This window comes from Tachyglossus aculeatus, chromosome 1, assembly GCF_015852505.1.
Source record: "Tachyglossus aculeatus isolate mTacAcu1 chromosome 1, mTacAcu1.pri, whole genome shotgun sequence".
Taxonomy (NCBI): Eukaryota; Metazoa; Chordata; class Mammalia; order Monotremata; family Tachyglossidae; genus Tachyglossus; species Tachyglossus aculeatus.
In genome coordinates this window covers 41,004,545-41,023,969 of record NC_052066.1, presented here as the reverse complement: position 1 = coordinate 41,023,969, position 19,425 = coordinate 41,004,545, and the positions used below count along the sequence as shown (strand labels likewise).

The window sequence follows — 19,425 nt, the reverse complement described above, 5'->3', positions numbered from 1 at the left end:
TAGAACCCATGACCTCCTGACTCCCAGACCCGTACTCTATCCCCTGTGCCATTTTGGGAAGCTCTTCAGAAATGAGATATTTTCGGGATGATGCAAGCAGTTTTTTGTTCACTGAGAAAAATTTCAGGTTTCGTGGTTTACATTTGTTCTAGAATAGTTTCTTCACAAGCTAAATGACTGTGATTGTGCAGGTACACAGTTGCAAGATGCTAGTGAAATGAAAATCCTAATTGCTCCCTTTAAAAAGTTTTCATTACTTTCCCATAATCATGAGACTATGCACTCAGAAAGCAATGTGAATGAATTCTTGAAGGTCAGCAGTGCAGTTTGGTATCTGCATATCAAACAGCATATATTTAGCACTTGACTATGTCTACTAAACAAATGAAAGAGTAGACACCATGCCTAGAGTATCATGCCATACCAAATGACTGAACATTTACTGGAATAAAAAAAGGTGAAAGATGAAAGATTCCTAAAGGTGAAAGATTTTTGGTCATATTAGAATTCTTTCTTGCTCTCATGACTTATTTAATACCTGAAATTGGGCGAAAAGGTTAGCTGGAAACAGATTGCTACTATCCTTTTAAAATAAAACTAAGAGAAGCACCGTGGCTCAGTGAAAAGAGCCCAGGCTTGAGAGTCAGAGGTCATGGGTTCTAATCCTGGCTCCACCACTTGTCAGCTGTGTGACTTTGGGCAACTTCTCTGGGCCTCAGGTACCCATCTGTAAAATGGGGATTAATAATAATAATAGTAATGGTATTTGTTAAGTGCTTACTATGTGCAAAGCACTGTTCTAAGCACTGGGGAGGTTACAAGGTGATCAAGTTGTCCCTTGGGAGGCTCACAGTCTTAATCCCCATTTTGAGCCCCACGTGGGACAACCTGATCACCGTGTATCTACCCCAGCACTTAGAACAGTGCTTTGCACATAGTAAACCCTTAACAAATACCATTATTAATTAAAACTAGCCCAGCCATTGGTCTGAGAATCAGGAGACTTAGGTGCTAGTCCTGCCTAGAGCTGGCTATCTTGGGCCAGCGTCACACATGCAGTTTGTCTGCATGAGAAGCAGCATGGCCTAGTGGATAGAGTTTGGGCCTGGACATCAGGAGGACCTGGGTTCTAATCCCAGCTCCACCACTTGTCCTCCATGTGACTTTGGGTAAGTCACTTCAGTTCTCTGGGGCTCTATAAAATGGAGATTAAGGCTGTGGACCCCATGTGGGATAGGGACTATGTCCAACCCTATATGCTTGTATCCACCCCAGCACCTAGAACAATGCCTAGCACATAAAAAGCCCTTAACTAATACTATGATTATTATTATTGTTATTATTATTATTACTTTATAGTGTACAGCACCCCTTGCCTTCACTTGCTCTCTGTACTCCAGCAAGAACACAACTGACATGGATGAGAGTGTGCGAGAGGCATTGCTGTAAGACCGAGGCTCTTGTATATCTGATCATCTATTTTACCACTTAAAAATGCAACCAGTTTAATAACTAAGCCGGTGGAGTGGGGATTTATTTTTTACAATTGAACATGATCAATCAATGGTATTTATTGAGCTCTTACGGTGTGCAAAGCACTGTACTAAATTCTTGAGTGAATATAATACAATAGAATTGGTAGAAATGATTCTTGCCTAGAAGGAGTTTACAGCCTAGTTGGGGAGATAGACATTAAAATAAATTACGGTTAGGGAAAGTGGCCGAGTATAAAGATATGTACATAAATGCTGTTGGGCTGGGAGTTGGATGAGTATTAAGGTGCTTAAGGGATGTAGAGCCAAGAGTATATGCGATGCAAGGGGAGGGCAAATGGTGGAGGAAATAAAGGGTTAGTCAGGGAAGACCTCTTGGAGGAGATATGAAGTGTGACGGTTGGGTTATGTACTAGGAGATTAGTGAGGTAAATTCATTGTGGGCAGGGAACGTGACTATCAACTCTATTATATTGTACTCTTCCATGTGCTTAGTACACTGCTCTGCACACAGTTTACTATGTGCCAAGCACTGTTCTAAGCACTGAGCACTGTTCTTAGCTCCTTAGGGTCAGGACTGAGCCACTTCTAATTCTCTCTTAGCAGCCGCTGCCTGGCATTCAGGACCCCCTGGGGCTGGGGGGTGGTGACAGTGAATTGCCCATCTTAATAATAATGATAATGATGGCATTTGTTATAATAATAGTGATGATGGTATTGTTAAGTGCTTGCTTTGTGCCAAGCACTGTTCTAAGCTTTGTAGTAGATCAAGGGTAAGCAGGTTATCCCACGTGGAGCTCACACTTTTAATCCCCATTTTACAGTTGAGGTAACTGAGGCACAGAGAAGTGAAGTGACTTGCCTGGCATCACACAGCAGACAAGTGGCCATCTTTCGGAGCGCCTCACACCCCACCTCGCCGCCCTCTCCTCTCTACCGAGTCTTGATGATCAGATTACTGCTCTCAACTCTACCCTTTCTACTCAGCTAGATTCACTCGCTCCCCTTTCCCTTCGACGCTCTCATACCACTAACCCACAGCCCTGGATCACAGCCACTGTCCGCCTCCTTCGCTGTTATGCTCCAGCTGCCGAACGCTGCTGGCGAAAGTCTAAACACCATGCCAACCTCGTTCACTACAAGTTTATCCTTTCCTGCCTTAACTCAGCCCTCCCCTCTGCCAGACAAAACTATTTCTCCTCCCTTATTGACACCCATGCCCATTGTCCCCGCCAGCTCTTCCATACATTCAACTCCCTTCTCAGGCCCCCGGTTCCTCCCCCTCCTTCTTCCCTCACCCCCAACGATCTGGCCTCCTACTTCATTGACAAAATTAAATCCATCAGGTCCAACCTCCCCAAAGTCACTTCCCCCCCTTCTCCAACCCCCGGCTCTCAACACTCTCTGCTACTCTCCCATCCTTCCCAGCAGTATCCTCAGAGGAGCTCTCCTCCCTCCTCTCAAGTGCTACTCCGGCCACCTGTGCTTCTGACCCCATTCCCTCTCATCTCATGAAATCTCTCGCTCCATCCCTTCTCCCCTCCTTAACTTCCATCTTCGATAGCTCACTCTCCACTGGTTCCTTCCCCTCTGCCTTCAAACATGCCCATGTCTCTCCCATCCTAAAAAAACCCTCTATTGACCCCACCTCACCTTCTAGTTATCGCCCTATATCCCTCCTACCATTCCTTTCCAAACTCATTGAATGTGTTGTCTGCATGCACTGCCTCGAATTCCTCAACAACACTCTCCTCGACCCCCTCCAGTCTGGCTTCCATCCCCTATATTCCACGGAAACTGCCCTCTCAAAGGTCACCAATGACCTCCTGCTTGCAAAATCCAACGGCTCATACTCTATACTAATCCTCCTCGACCTCTCAGCTGCCTTCGACACTGTGGACCACCCCCTTCTCCTCAACACGCTATCTGACCTTGGCTTCACAGACTCCGTCCTCTCCTGGTTCTCCTCTTATCTCTCCGGTCGTTCATTCTCAGTCTCTTTTGCACCTCCTCCTCCCCCTCCCATCCCCTTACTGTGGGGGTTCCCCAAGGTTCAGTGCTTGGTCCCCTTCTGTTCTCGATCTACACTCACTCCCTTGGTGACCTCATTCGCTCCTACGGCTTCAACTATCATCTCTACGCTGATGACACCCAGATCTACATCTCTGCCCCTGCTCTCTCCCCCTCTCTCCAGGCTCGCATCTCCTCCTGCCTTCAGGACATCTCCAGCTGGATGTCTGCCCGCCACCTAAAACTCAACATGTCCAAGACTGAACTCCTTGTCTTCCCTCCCAAACCCTGCCCTCTCCCTGACTTCCCCATCTCTGTTGACGGCACTACCATCCTTCCCGTCTCACAAGCCCACAACCTTGGTGTCATCCTCGACTCCGCTCTCTCATTCACCCCTCACATCCAAGCCGTCACCAAAACCTGCCGGTCTCAGCTCCGCAACATTGCCAAGATCCGCCCTTTCCTCTCCATCCACACTGCTACCCTTCTCGTTCAAGCTCTCATCCTATCCCGTCTGGACTACTGCATCAGCCTTCTCTCTGATCTCCCATCCTCGTGTCTCTCCCCACTTCAATCCATACTTCATGCTGCTGCCCGGATTGTCTTTGTCCAGAAACGCTCTGGGCATGTTACTCCTCTCCTCAAAAATTTCCAGTGGCTACCAATCAATCTGCGCATCAGGCAGAAACTCCTCATCCTGGGCTTCAAGGCTCTCCATCACCTTGCCCCCTCCTACCTCACCTCCCTTCTCTCCTTCTACAGCCCACCCCGCACCCTCCGCTCCTCCACCGTTAATCTCCTCACTGTACCTCGTTCTCGCCTGTCCCGCCATCGACCCCCGGCCCACGTCATCCCCCGGGCCTGGAATGCCCTCCCTCTGCCCATCCACCAAGCTAGCTCTCTTCCTCCCTTCAAGGCCCTACTGAGAGCTCACCTACTCCAGGAGGCCTTCCCAGACTGAGCCCCTTCCTTCCTCTCCCCCTCGTGCCCCTCTCCATCCCCCCATCTTACCTCCTTCCCTTCCCCACAGCACCTGTATATATGTATATATGTTTGTACATATTTGTTACTCTATTTATTTATTTTACTTGTACATATCTATTCTATTTTATTTTGTTAGTATGTTTGGTTTTGTTCTCTGTCTCCCCGTTTTAGACTGTGAGCCCACTGTTGGGTAGGGACTGTCTCTATATGTTGCCAACTTGTACTTCCCAAGTGCTTAGTACGGTGCTCTGCACACAGTAAGCGCTCAATAAATACGATTGATGATGATGATGATGAAGTGGCGGAGGTGGGATTGGAGTCCGCGTCCTCTGACTCCCAGGCCCGGGCTCTTTCCACTAAGCCATGTAAGCGCTTACTATGTGCCAAGCACTGTTCTGAGAGCTGGGGTAGATACAAGGTAATCAGGGTTCTTTTGCCCTGGGACGAAGACATATGTCTTTCATTGTCTCTAGACTGTGAGCCCATTGTGAGTAGGGATTGTCTCTCTTTATTGCTGTATTGTACTTTCCAAGCACTTACCATAGTGCTTTGCACACAGTAAGCGCTCAATGAATATGATTGAATGAATGTTTTGAAGAACGGCTGCCTGTGTGAGTTAAGTTTCTGCAACAGTTGGAACCATGGCTTAAATGCCCGTAAAGAGCAGACTTTTAAAACCTGTCTTTGATAACTGTCAGCTCCGGAAAACGTTTGCAGTGAAGCTGGTATTTTGATATTTAAGGGCCCTAGAGCTACTAGAAATTGGGTGTGTGCACTTCTGACATCCAGGATGAGAAAATAAATGACTACTGTCTGGCTCTTAACTGTATATGTGCTGGAAGAATCCAGGTTTTGGCCTTTCCAGAGTACTGCATAGCACTCAATGGTACTTATTGAGCACTTACTATGTGCAGAGCATTATGCTAAGTGCTTCGGCGAGCACAGTGCAACAGAATTAGTGGACATGTTCCCTGCCCTTACCAAGCTTATAGTCTAATGTGTAGATATCACATTAAGACTGGTTTAGGAGATTGTCAAGGTTACTTGTCGTAGAAAATGTGAAATTTTTCAGTGCACACTAAAAACTATCATACTGTGAACAAAATTATCATTTTTTTCTTTGCAAAGTAATAGTTTAACAGTGTAGTGTGGCAGCAAAAGGGATGGACCAATGGGGTCTTGGGGGAAAGTCAGATGGCAGGGCCATCTCCTCCCACCGCCTCCTCCGCTCCCCATCGCCCCTACCTTGCCTCCTTCTGCTCTACCCCCTTCTCTGCCCCACAGCACTTGTGTCTGTTAGTACATATGTATTATTCTATTTGTTTTATTTATGATGTGTATATACCTATAATTCTATTAATTTTGATGTTATTGATGTTACTGTTTTGTTTTGTTGTCTCTCTCCCCCTTCTAGACTGTGAGCCCGTTGTTGGGTAGGGATTGTCTCTATCTGTTGCCTAATTGTACTTTCCAAGTGCTTAGTACATGCTCTGCACACAGTATGTGCTCAATAAGCATGATTGAATGAATGAATCAGTGAATAAACACAATTGATTGGTTGACAGGAAAAGCTGATTGCCTTAAAGCTAATGTAAAGGAGTTTCTGTTTGATGTGGAGGTGGATGGGCAACCATTGGAGGTATTTTAAAGAGACTGGATTTCTTTTTTAGAAATATGATCCAGGGAGCAGAGGACTGGAGAGGGGAGAAATAGGAGGCTGACCTGTCAGCGAGGCAGCTGAGGTAGTGAACAAGGTGGGGTATGATAATATCTAAATAAGAGTAATTTTTATATGCAGCATTCAATTACGTAGAGGAGTACTTTATACTTTAATTCATAAAATTGAATACCTTCACTTTTTAGCCACCAGTGTATTATTCGGTAGTAAAATAAAATCACCTCTGGATATTGGGAACAAAACAGCTTCATCTCCCCTTTTACCCTTTCTTGAATGCCCTGGTTAATATATATTATTGAATACCTGCCAGCTGCAGAATATTTCATGACCAGTTGTCTGATATCATTTGTGTTTTTCCTAAAAGATAGATACCCATGACAACTGATCAACCTTGCCATAGAGTTTTAGCTGCTATAAAATTTGGGTCTCTTTCCCAGAAAAATAAGCATCATTTTAAACAGTTTTGTGGCTTTTCAATCCATCAGTGGTATCAGCTGAGCACTTACTGTGAGTAAGAGCACTGTACTAATCCCTTGGGAGAGTACAGTACAGCAGAGTTGATAGAGACATTCCGTGCCCACAAGCCATTAATATAAATAATTACAGGTATGTACATAAGTGCTGTGGGATTGAGGGTGCGGTGAATATCAAATGCCAAAAGGGTACAGATCCAAGTGCAAAGGTGATGCAGGAGGGAGACGAGTCAGGTAAAAAGGGTTTAATAGACCTATGACAAGAAGGAAAAAAAAACATATCTGCTGTAACCCATATAATATTGTTCCAAATAATGACAGTCTTCATGTTTGGGGGGATTCCTGGAAGTATAGGAAGAATGTTTGGGGTTTGTTGCAGTGAGCTTGTCCTAGCTTGACTAGCTTGTCCTAATTTTTTTCTCAACAGTGGGCAAAGCAGATGCTGTGTAAAATCACAAAAGAGCCTAGGCACCTCTTACTGAATTGCATCAATAAAGTGACCATGGTTATGTGTAACGGGAAGCTTTTGATAAATTTAATAGAGATGTAGGATGTATACAGTGTCATTACATCTGAAATGTACCCACCCTTGAAATTGGATTTGCACTCTTTATTCCTCCCTCCCTTAGACCCACACAACTTATGTATATATCCCTAATTCATATTAATATGGGTTTTCCCCACTAGACTGCAAGTTAATTGTGGGCAGGAAATGTTTCTACCAACTTGGTTATAGTATAAATAATAATAACAATAATAATAATATAATGGTATTTATTAAGCACTTACTATGTGCCAGGCACTGTACTAAGCTGTGGTGTGGATACAAGCAAATTGGGTTGGACACAGCCCCTGTCTCACATGAGGCTCACAGACTCAGTCCCCATTTTGCAGATGAAGTAACTGAGGCACAGAGAAGTAAAGTGACTTACCCAAGGTCACCCAGCAGACAAATGGCAGAGCTGGAATTAGACCTTCGACTCCCAGGTCCATGCTGTATCCACTATGCCATGTGAACTCTACCCAGTGCTTAGAACAGTGCTCTGCACACAGTTCACATTCAATAGATACTATTGATTGATCTAAAACGGAACTTATCTTCCCACCCAAACCCTGTCCTCCTCTTAACTTTGCCATCACTATAGACAGCACAACCATCCTTCCTGTCTCACAAGCCTAAACCTTGGCAATGTCCTTGACTCCTCTTTAATTCAACCCACATATTCAATCCATCACTGAATGCTGTCAGTTCCACCTTCACAGCACTGGTAGACTTTTAGACTGTGAGCCCCCCTTTTAGACTGTGAGCCCACTGTTGGGTAGGGACAGTCTCTATATGTTGCCAATTTGTACTTCCCAAGCGCTTAGTACAGTGCTCTGCACATAGTAAGCGCTCAATAAATACGATTGATGATGATGATGATGGTAGACTCTGCCCTTTCCTCTCCATCCGAACTGCTAATATGTTAATACAGTCACTTATCCTATACCACTTTGGTTACTGTATCAGCCTCCTTGCTGACCTTCCTGCCTCCTATCTCTCCCCAGTACAATCCATACTTCACTCTGCTGCCCAGGTCATTTTTCTGCGAAAACCTTCAGGCCATGTTTCCCCACTCCTCAAGAAACTCCAGTGGTTGCCTACCCACCTTTGCATCAAACAAAAACTCCTCCCCATTGGCTTTAAATCACTAAATCACCTTTCTGTTACTCTCCTTCAGCCCAGCCTGCACATTTCATTCCTCCAGTGTGAACCTTCTCACTGCTCCTCAATCTCATCTATCTCACCGCTGACCTCTCGCCTTCCTGCCTCTAGCCTGGAATGCCTTTCCTCCTCATATCTGACAGACAATTACTCTCCCTGCCTTCAAAACCTTATTGAAGGCACATCTCCTCCAAGGGGCCTTCCCTGTCTAAGCCCCCCTTCCTCTTCTGCCACTCTTTTCTGTGTTGTCCTGACTTGCTCCCTTTGTTCATCCCCCCTCCAGCCCCCCAGCATTCATGTTTATGTCTGTAATTTATTTATTTATATTAATGTCTGTCTCCCCCTCTAGACTGTAAGCTCATTGTGGGTAGGGAATATGTCTGTTTATTGCTCTATTGTACTCTCCCAAACTTAGTAAGGTGCTCTGCAGACAGTAAGCACTCAGTAAATATGAATGAATGAATGAATGAATAAATGAACAGGGAAGCAGCATGGTCTAGCAGAAAGTGCATGGTCCTGGGATTCGGAGAACGTGGGTTCTACTCCTGGCTCTGCCACTTCCTGCCATGTGATCTTGGGAAAATATTAATTTTTTTGTGCTTCTGTCTCTTCATCTTTAAAAATGTGTCAATACTTGTTACCCCTTCTACTTAGACTGTGAGTCCCATGTGGGACAGGTACTGTATCCAAGTTGATTATCTTATATCTACCCCAGCACTTAATACAGTTCTTGGCACTTAACATATATCATAATCATTTTTATTCTCTGAACTAAAGTAATAGCTGTTTCATGCAAATTTAAGCATTTCAAATATATGGTTATAGTACAAAAGTGAGCTTAGTTTTCTCATGTAGTTTTACAATCCTAGTTTTTTAGATATCTTAGCTCTTAAACTACAGTAATGATTTAACAACAATAATGATTCCAATGTAAGCTTATCGGTACTTTATCTTCCCAAAATTTAAGGCGCAGAAAAATGAGAGAGAATCTATCAGGCAAAAGTTGGCCCTTGGAAGTTTCTTTGATGATGGCCCAGGAATTTATACCAGCTGTAGCAAAAGTGGAAAGCCCAGCCTTTCTTCTAGGTAAGTGAAGAAACGGTCTTCTTAAGACATTTATATGTATGATGTTAATGGACTTTACACTAAATTAACGAATACCTATGAAGCTTTTTAAACTGTTTTATTCGCAACACTGCCCTCCTTATTCTGTGTAACTCTTCTTTATGAAGCTGCGCAGATGTCTGAAGTGAATTTGCTGTACTGGGTTTATCCAGTGATGATATAGTCTATGAGTCTTGACCCAAACTCCTCTTATATGCTCATTCAGAGAGTCCATAAAAGTGGCCATGTCTGTGAGCTTTCAGAAGAAAGGAGCTGTCTAAATCCATGCCTTTGGTTAAACCATATATTTCACTTGGCACTGACGGAGTTGGGATGATATATGGCCAGGAGAATTGTATTTTTTTTTACAGTAGCAGGGCATATTTTAGGACAAGGAGCCTCAGTACATGCCCCTGTCAACCTCATCCTCATTCATACAACATGATTACTCAACTCTGTGTTCTCCAAAGAATCTCAATTTGGTTAAATGGGTCTGACATCTATCGCGAGGTTGGAAGGTAACTCATTCTTCTACCCAAGGACATTTTTTGCCCCGGGGTGGGGGGCCTTACCCCAGAGACACCAGAACAATCTCTTTCATTTTGTGATGTCCTGATTCATTCTCCATTCTCGTAACAGAGGTTAGGTCCCCTTCCTTCCTTTAATCAAGATCTGCACATTGCAGATCTGGCTCCATTGATACTGGATCTTTCAGGAAGATTCTAGCTATGCTGAGTGCTTCGAGCAAAAAATAATAATCTAGCAGTGATGATTAATAGCCACTGGGGACCGTCAAGATATTTTTGACCATCTCTATAATAGATTTTTCAATTTATATGGAATTGCCTCTGAAAGGTGGCAAATCACTTTTAATTTAAGGCAGACTTTCTGGTGTCCTCAAAATTGTCACACATCTTACATTTGAAAGATAAAAAAGTGACATTAAAGCAACACAGTACAGCTGTTGGATATTTATTATGGTCAGTTCTGTGTACTATAAATGAATGTGAATGATGAGTCTAATAATACTTGTGAAATGTTTTTTCTCTAAATTTCCCTTTTGATCACTTTGCATTTTATACTTTATTTTCCATAATGCCTATTGGCTTATATTTTGTTAAGGGAGTGAAAACAGGCTCTGTGGGCTAAAAATGCATGGGATGGAATGGCGATTGTTCATTTTAGTGCAGACAGTATGTTTTGCATGCTTGGATTAAGCCTTGATCACTTAATTTATGGAGTAAATCTTTATGGAGTGTGCTAAATTTCACCTGTTACAGAGCTTTCACACAACAGACTATAAATCCCAAACAATGTCCTTCTTATTTAGTAGCATGGTTACTAGTGAAGCCTGAGGCAGGGAAAATGTTGCAGATCTCTGGACACCATGGTGAATGTGAATAATAACAACTCTCTGGAGAGAGTGGTGCTGGCAGGCGATTTGAATTAGTGTTTACAGCTGGTGATTCTAAATCACAGAAGCTGAGTCTGGAGTTCTTTGTTGTCCTTGTTAGATCAACGTACATTGCTAAAAAAACTACATGGCATAAAAACTAGCTAAAATTTCTTAAAAGTCAGTTTGGATGCCACGCTATTAGCTGCCATCTTATGAGAGTTGATAAGCGGAGAGCCATAAATGGGTGTATGTAGAACAGGTCAAATCCGAGTGAGGGAAATAATTTGCTTTGTCACAGCAACAATAACAACTGATGTCATTTTTCCTTAGAAAGTAAAAGCATAGTATGGTACTGTTCAGGTCTTACTAAGTAAGCTTTATTTCATGGTTGTGGTAATAGCAAATTATTATGTATCATTGAGAGTACAGGAGGACAGATAATCTATTTTGGATCGTGTAGTGTGTGATTGCTTTGAAACTAATTATTTGTACTGAAAGAATAAAATTCTCTCTGGTTTAAAAGCATATCATCTGGGACTTAGCAAAAGAAAGGAGAAATTGCAAAGAATTGGAAATTTAACTAATGCCTGTTTTTTGGTAGGATGATTCAGCATGTACGTCAGCATATGCACTTCTGATAGGAAGCAAATGTACTCTGGTGGGGAAGAAAATCCATCTATGTGCCAGTACTCAAAAGTATTTTTAAAACCCACAACAGTTTGAACATTTTAATTATATCTGCCCTAGTAGAGCAGCAGAATTGCAAATACTAAAGAATGAGAATCATCTACAGTCAGTCAGTCATATTTACTGAGCACTTACTGCGTACTGTACTAAACACTTGGAAGAGTACATTACAATCGATCTCTCAGCTGCCTTCGACACTGTGGACCATCCCCTTCTCCTCAACATGCTTCCCAACCTTAGCTTCATAGACTCCATCCTCTCCTGGTTCTCCTCTTATCTCTCTGGCCATTCATTCTCAGTCTCCTTCGCGGGCTCCTCCTCCCCCTCCCATCCCCTTATTGTAGGGGTTCCTTAAGGGTCAGTTCTTGGTCTCCTTCTGTTCTCCATTTATACTCACTCCCTTAGTGAACTCATTTGCTCCCACGTCTTCAGCTCTCATCTTTACACTTTTGACACCCAAATCTTCATCTCTCCCCCTGCTCTCTCTCCTTCCCTCCAGGCTCGTATCTCCTCCTGCCTTCAGGACATCTCCATCTGGATGTCTGCCTGCCATCTCAAACTCAACATGTCCAAGACTGAGCTCCTTATCTTCCCTCCCAAACCCTGTCCTCTCCCTGACTTTTCCGTCACTGTAGACAGCACCACCATCCTTCCCATCTCACAAGCCCACATCCTTGGCATAATCCTTGACTCAGCTCTCTCATTCACCCCACACATCCACTCCGTCACCGAAACCTGCCAGTCTCACCTCCACAACATCGCCAAGATCCACCCTTACTTCTCCATGCAAAACCGCTACCTTGTTGGTTCAATCTCTCATCCTATCCCGACTGGATTACTGCATCAGCCTCTTTTCTGATCTCCGATCCTCCTGTCTCTCCCCGCTTCAGTCTATACTTCACTCTGCTGTCCAGATTATCTTTGTACAGAAATGCTCTGGGCAAGTTACTCCTCTCCTCAAAAGTCTCCAGTGGTTGCCTGTCAACCTTCGAATCAAGCAAAAACTCCTCACTCTTGGCTTCAAAGCTCTCCATCACCTCGCCCCCTCCTACCTCACCTCCCTTCTCTCCTTCTACAGCCCAATCCGCACACTCTGCTTCTCTGCCGCTAACATCCTCACTTACCTCGTTCTCGCCTGTCCTGCCATTGACCCCTGGCCCATGTCCTACCTCTGTCCAGAAATGCCCTGCCTCCACACATCTGCCAAACTAGCTCTCTTCCTCCCTTCAAAGCCCTACTGGGAGCTCACTTCCTCCAGGAGGCCTTCCCTGACTAAGTCCCCCATTTTCCTCTCCTCCTCCTCCCCTCCCTATCACCCCCCTGCTCTCCCCCCTTCCCCTCCCCACAGCACTTGTGTATATTTGTACATATGTATTACTCTATTTATTTTATTAATGATGTATATATAGCTATAATTCTATTTATTTTAATGGTACTTGTTTTGTTTTGTTGTCTGTCTCCCCCTTCTAGACTGTGAGCCCGTTGTTGGGTAGGGACCGTCCCTATATGTTGCCGATTTGTACTTCCCAAGCACTTAGTACAGTGCTCTGCACACAGTAAGCACTCAATAAATACGATTGAATTAATGAATGAGTAACAGAAAACTCCCCGCCCACAGTGACCTTTCAGTCTAGAGGGGAAGACATACATTAATATAATTTTTTTAATGTAAAGAATTATTTATTCAAATAAAGATATGTACATAAATGCTTTGGGGCTGGAGGGGAGATGAATGTATACAGACACGCACACACACACACAACACCCATCTGTGCACCAACAGCTTATTCCTTTTCTAGCTCGGACCTTCTGTGGCTGCAACAAAGCTGTCCTAGTCTCAACCCCTTCTAACTTAGCATAGGAAAGCACCAGAACGTACTGACAAAATGAAAGCCTGATGAACAACTGCAGTGAAGAAACCCTTGGAATGTTCTAGAATGAAGGAGGCCCCCAGAGTGCAATGAGAGGGGTCAGAAGAAAGGCTCTTAACTGACTCCAATGAACCATAATAATTACAGTATTTGTTAAGCACTTACTATGTGCCAAGCACCATTCTAAGCATTGGGATAGATACAAGATAATCAGGTTGGACACGGGGCTCACAGTCTGAAGTAGAGGGAGAGCAGGTATTGAATCCGCATTTTACAGATGAGGAAACTGAGGCACAGCACACAACTGACAGAGCTGAGGTTATAAAAATAATAATGATGGTACTTGTTAAGCACTTACTATGTGCCAAGCACTGTATTAAGCGCTGGAGTGGATACAAACATTTTGAGCTGGACATAGTCCCTTTCCCATGTGGGGCTCAGAGTCTTGATCTCCGTTTGACAGATGAGGTAACTGAGGCCCAGAGAAGTGACTTGCCCAAGGTCACACAGCAGACAGGTCCTCTGACTCCCATGCATTTTCCACTAGGTCACACTGCTTCCTGCATCTTTACATAATTTACTAAAGATAATGTGACATTCTGAAACTCCTGAAATTTGTGTTTGTCTTGGTTTCACAAAGAATCTCAGAAGCAAAAATATTTCAAAGTGTATCTGTTGGTGGAATGATATATAGGCCATATTTTTCATCATGTTAGAGGAGACTTTTTCTCCGAAAGTTTTATGTATAACCCACAATGCTTTAATTCTGGAAAAACGATTCCATTTGGCAGGAAAGGGGAATGACTAGGCCTGGTCTGCCCTTTAGGAGCATGGACAAAGGCATTCCCGAGGATGGAAGGGTGTTTGTGTTCATTTGTTTGTTCATTTTTTATGGTATTTGTTAAGCCCTTACTATGTGTCAACCACTGTTCTAAACATTGGGGTGGGTACAAGTTAATTAGATCAGACACGGTCCCTGTCCCACAAGGGGCTCACAGTCTAAGTAGGAAGGAGAATGGTATTTAATCACCATTTTACAGTTGAGGAAACTGAGATACAGAGAACTTAAGTGACTTGACCAAGGTCATGCAGCAGACATGTGGAAGAGCTAAGATTAGAACCCAGTCAGGTCCTCTGACTCCAAGACTCACATCCTTTCCACTAGGTCATGAAGCTTCTCAGCAGTTGGGCAAGCCTCTATTTCTGTGCCTCAGTTACCTCGTCTGTAAAGTGGGGATTGAGACTGTGAGCCCCATGTGGGACAGGGACTTTGTCCAACCCAATTTGCTTGATCTACCCAAGTGGACAGATTTTATAATTATACCCCATAACACTGCACTGAAGGATTTTTAGTGTAACTTATCTTGCCACTGAAAACCAAGACCTTAAAGAAGCCCCACATTTTCTGTTTATATTTTTCATTGGTCCCTACATTCACTCATCATTTTTGAAGCAACTTGGACTGGAAAACATTTATCCATAGACTGTGAGCCCCATGTGGGATAGAGATGTGTCCAACCTGTTTAACTGCTATCTACCTCAACGCTTAGAGCCGTGCTTAACACATAGGAAGTGCTTAACAAATATCATAAAAATAATAATAATAGTAATCCATATTGACACTCTTATGGTTCAAAATTTTATTAAGAGTGTTGAGCATATGACTAGCCCATAGGGATTGAAATTGGCACAGGTACGAAAAATTTCAACAGCCTTTCATAAGTTAACAGGCCATCACAGCCTGTTAAAGAATCTTGGAAAAAACAAGTGAAAATGATGCCTAAAGGAAATAGTAATGGCATTTGTTAAGCGCTTACTATTCATTCATTCATTCATTCATTCATTCAATCGTATTTATTGAGTGCTTACTGTGTGCAGAGCACTGTTCTAAGCACTTGGGAAGTACAAGTTGGCAACATATAGAGATGGTCCCTACCCAACAGTGGGCTCACAGTCTAGAAGATATGCAAAGCACTGTTCTAAGTGCTGGGGTAGAAACAAGGTAAGCAGGGTGTCCCACGTAGGGCTCACAGGCTTCATCTCCATTTTACAGATGAGGGAATTGAGGCCCAGAGAAATGAAGTGACTTGCCCAAAGTCACACATTTGACAAGTGGCAGAAGTGGGATTAGAACCCACAACCTCTGGCTCCCAAGCCCAAGCTCTTTCCATTAAGCCCATTGAGAAGATGCCTTTGTAGGAAGCTCCATCCTAAATACTGAGCCTTCAGTATGCAATTTATCATCAGGATTCTTCTTGCTTGCTGAGCAATAAGGAGTCTTTGTAATAATAATAACAATAATAATAATAACTGTGGTATTTGTTAAGTGCTTACTATGTGCTAGGCACTGTTTTAAGCACTGGGGTAGATACAAGGTACTTGGGTTGGACACAGTCCCTGTCCCATATTGAGCTCAGAGTCTTCATCCCCGTTTTACAGATGAGGTAACTGAGGCCCAGAGAAGCGAAGTGACTTGTCCAAGGTCATAAAGCAGACAAGTGGTCACACAGCCGGGATTACAACCCAGGATCTTCTCACTCCCAGGCCTGTGGTCTATCCACTAGACCATGCCACTTCCCTTTGTGATAGAGTCCCATATTCATAAAACTTGTACTTCTTAGGCATGCCCCAGACTGCATGGACAATCTGGGCTCATCCATACTTATTCTCTGCATACCTCTTTTCATCTTCCAACATAACCCATAGCAGTGGGAAATCACAGGATACCTGACTGGACATACTACGGCAGGTGAGAAGAGAGTGAAAAGCCACCTTCTCCTCCCAAGCCAACCTTTTAGCTATACCTCACTCTCATCTCTCCTGCCTCTAACCTCATTCCTGAGGCTTGAAACTCCCTCCCCACGTAGAGCAGACAGACCATAACTCTCCCTATATTCAAAGTCCTCCTCAAATCCCACCTCCAACAAGCCTTCCCTGATTTATTTCCCAGCACCCTGAGCTGTGGTATCTCTTCAGCCAACTTATTAATTCATGTATGCCCACTTTAGCACTCGTTGTGTATTTTGGCTCTCTTCCTCCCTTCAAGGCCCTGCTGAGAGCTCACCTCCTCCAGGAGGCCTTCCCAGACTGAGCCCCTTCTTTCCTCTCCCCCTCGTCCCCCTCTCCATCCCCCCGTCTTACCTCCTTCCCTTCCCCACAGCACCTGTATATATGTATATATGGTTGTACATATTTATTACTCTATTTATTTATTTATTTATTTTACTTGTACATTTCTATTCTACTTATTTTATTTTGTTGGTATGTTTGGTTCTGTTCTCTGTCTCCCCCTTTTAGACTGTGAGCCCACTGTTGGGTAGGGACTGTCTCTATGTGATGCCAATTTGTACTTCCCAAGCGCTTAGTACAGTGCTCTGCACATAGTAAGCGCTCAATAAATACGATTGATTGATTGATTGATTGATTTGGCCGTTCTAGCTGTAGATATTTTTACGTGGCCCTCCACTGTGAAAGCACAAGCTCCTTCTGAGAAGAAAACCTGTCACTTCTTTATTCATGTCACCTCCAAGAGGCCTTCCCCAATTAAGCCCTCTTTTCCCCAGCTCACTTGCCCTTCTGCATCATCCGTGCTCTTGTCTCTGTGCCCATTGATATCCACCCCACCCCTAACCCCACAGCACTTATGTATAATTATATATTAAATTATATTATGAATTATTTATTGGTAAAGAATATCCATCTCCCCCTCTAGGCTGTAAACTCAGTATGGGCAGGGAATGTGTCTGCTAATTCTGCTATATTGTACTCTCCCAAGCGGTTAGTACAATACTCTGCATGCAGTAAGCGCTCAATAAATACCACTGATTGATCGATTGATTCTGTACTTCCAAAGCGTTTAGTACAGTGCAGCACAAGCAAGTGGGAACCTAATAAATGGTGATATCACTACTACTACTACTACTACTACTACTACTACTACTACTACTACTACTATTACTACTACCACATGTCTTGACAAATTTTGGAACAGTGGGCAGACTCTGGCTAAGGTTATTGTGATCACTGGACTCTGAACAGCCCTGTCTAAGAAGTAATGTAAGGGAGCCCTTGAGCTGCAGTTTTTAGGAGCTCCTAATGTATTTATCATTGTTCTTGCATCCTTATGTTTCTTCCTGTGCCTGTCACCAATCTGTCGCCACCCCCATCTTAGACCGCATCAGATCAGTCCTTTATTATACTCTTTACCAGTGCTTAATACAGTGTTTTGCACACAGAAAGCATTCTATGGCTCCCATTGATGAATGAATGAGTGAGTGAATAATGGGCCCACTCAGGCCAAACAGCTGCTGCGGGAGGTTAGAGTGTGCCAGATTCACTTTCACTTTAGAGCCATGGATAAAGCTCTGAGTCTCTGAGCCCTTGTGAAAGCAAACAAATCCTCCTTAAAACCTGAGCCCCTTTTAAGACGTTTAACTTCACCCTGCTGTATTGTAAATGTCCTTTTCAGTTATTACTCCTATAAAGAAGAATAAAGGAATTAAAGGCCTCACCCTGTATGGTCTCCTGTGTTCCCACAGGGATAAAGTGGTGTTGAAGTGAGATTTCCTGAATTTCCACCAGAGAAATCGTCCTCACATCACCATTAAATCCTTCCATTTTGCACTGATTCTTTTCCTCATAAACCCCAATGAGAATTGCCAATTTGTGCAGAGGTTTTACTCTTTTTCCCCCCTCAACCGTGATGGCTATCACATGGAATCCATTTTCTGCCAGAATTCCGCCCGTGCCTCACAGGAGCATGTATGAAAGAGCTTTTTCATTTTTTCTCCCCCTGTCTTTCCTGGGAGGTTCCATTCTTCTTCTCTTGTTTTCATGTATTGACTAATTATAGAATTTTTTACCAACAGTTGCATATTTCCATTGTCATCTGAATCCATTTTTTTTTACTCTTTTCTCACAATTCTATTTTGCTTGCAGTACTATAATCACAGTACCACACTTCATTCAGGGCCTCATTGCTTTGCTTTTATTCACTAACCCTTCACCTTCTTGGGACTTTTTAGCAGTATTCATTCATTCATTCAGTTGTATTTATTGAACACTTACTGTGTGCAGAGCCCTCTACTAAGCGCTTGGGAGAGTACAATACAACAATAAACTGACACATTCCCTGACCTCAACGAGCTTACAGTGTGAAACATAGCATAGAGCAGGTCCAAGTTAGGGTCTGTGCCTTCTCCCTGATTTTGGCTTTCCTGTATAGAATAATTATGGCATTCATTAAGTGCTTACTGTGCGCCAGGCACTGTACCAAATGCTGGGATGGATACAAGTAAACTGGACTGGATACAGTCCCTGCCCCATATGGGGCTCTCAGTTTTGATCCCCGTTTTACAGATGAGGTAACTGAGGCCCAGAGAAGTGACTTGCCCAAGGACACACAGCAGACATTGGCAGAAGTGGGATTAGAACCCAGGTCCAACCTGATCAACTTCTATCTACCCCAGTGCTTAATACAGTGGCTGGCACATAATAAACACTTAATAAATACCATAGAGCAGAAATGAAGAAGGACGTTGTCCTAAGTTGGAGGGAGGTGTGAACAAGGGGCTGTAGGTGAGAGAGATAAATAGAGCACAGGGAGTTGGTTGGAGAAGGGAAGTGTGCTGGCTGGAATGCAGACGGATGAGAGAGAGAATGAATTGAGTGCCATTGAGGCATAGGGAGATACATGCAGAATGACTTCTTAGAAAAATGATCCAGGAAGGTGAGTGAATTACAGATTGGAGAGAGAGGCTGGAGGGGCTTGGTCAGCAAGGAGACTGGTGCAGTAGTCTGGCCTGATTTCCTTTCTTTCTTTCTCTTCCCACACCAGCCATGCTTCACTCTGCTGCCCAGATCAATTTTCTAAAAAACAAAACAAAACAAAAAACAGTCCTTGTCTCCCTACCCTTCAGAAAACCTTCAAAGGTCCCGTTCCTCCACGGAGACCTCCGATCTTTTGACCATATTCAATTTATTCATCATCAAGCCCTATTTGCCTCCATACCCAAACTACCTTTC

The 19,425-nt window shown here is 43.6% G+C and overlaps 1 protein-coding gene across 4 annotated transcripts in view; it reads left to right on the top strand.

Moving 5' to 3' along the window:
* The window catches only part of LOC119930739 (schwannomin-interacting protein 1), an 823,807-nt gene that overhangs the window by 771,950 nt on the left and 32,432 nt on the right, over positions 1–19,425 (top strand). For all 4 annotated transcript variants that reach the window (XM_038749357.1, XM_038749365.1, XM_038749386.1 and 1 more), the window contains one exon: positions 9,311–9,429. In XM_038749357.1, the coding sequence (XP_038605285.1) occupies positions 9,311–9,429 (119 nt within the window). The remainder of the gene's footprint in view (positions 1–9,310; positions 9,430–19,425) is intronic.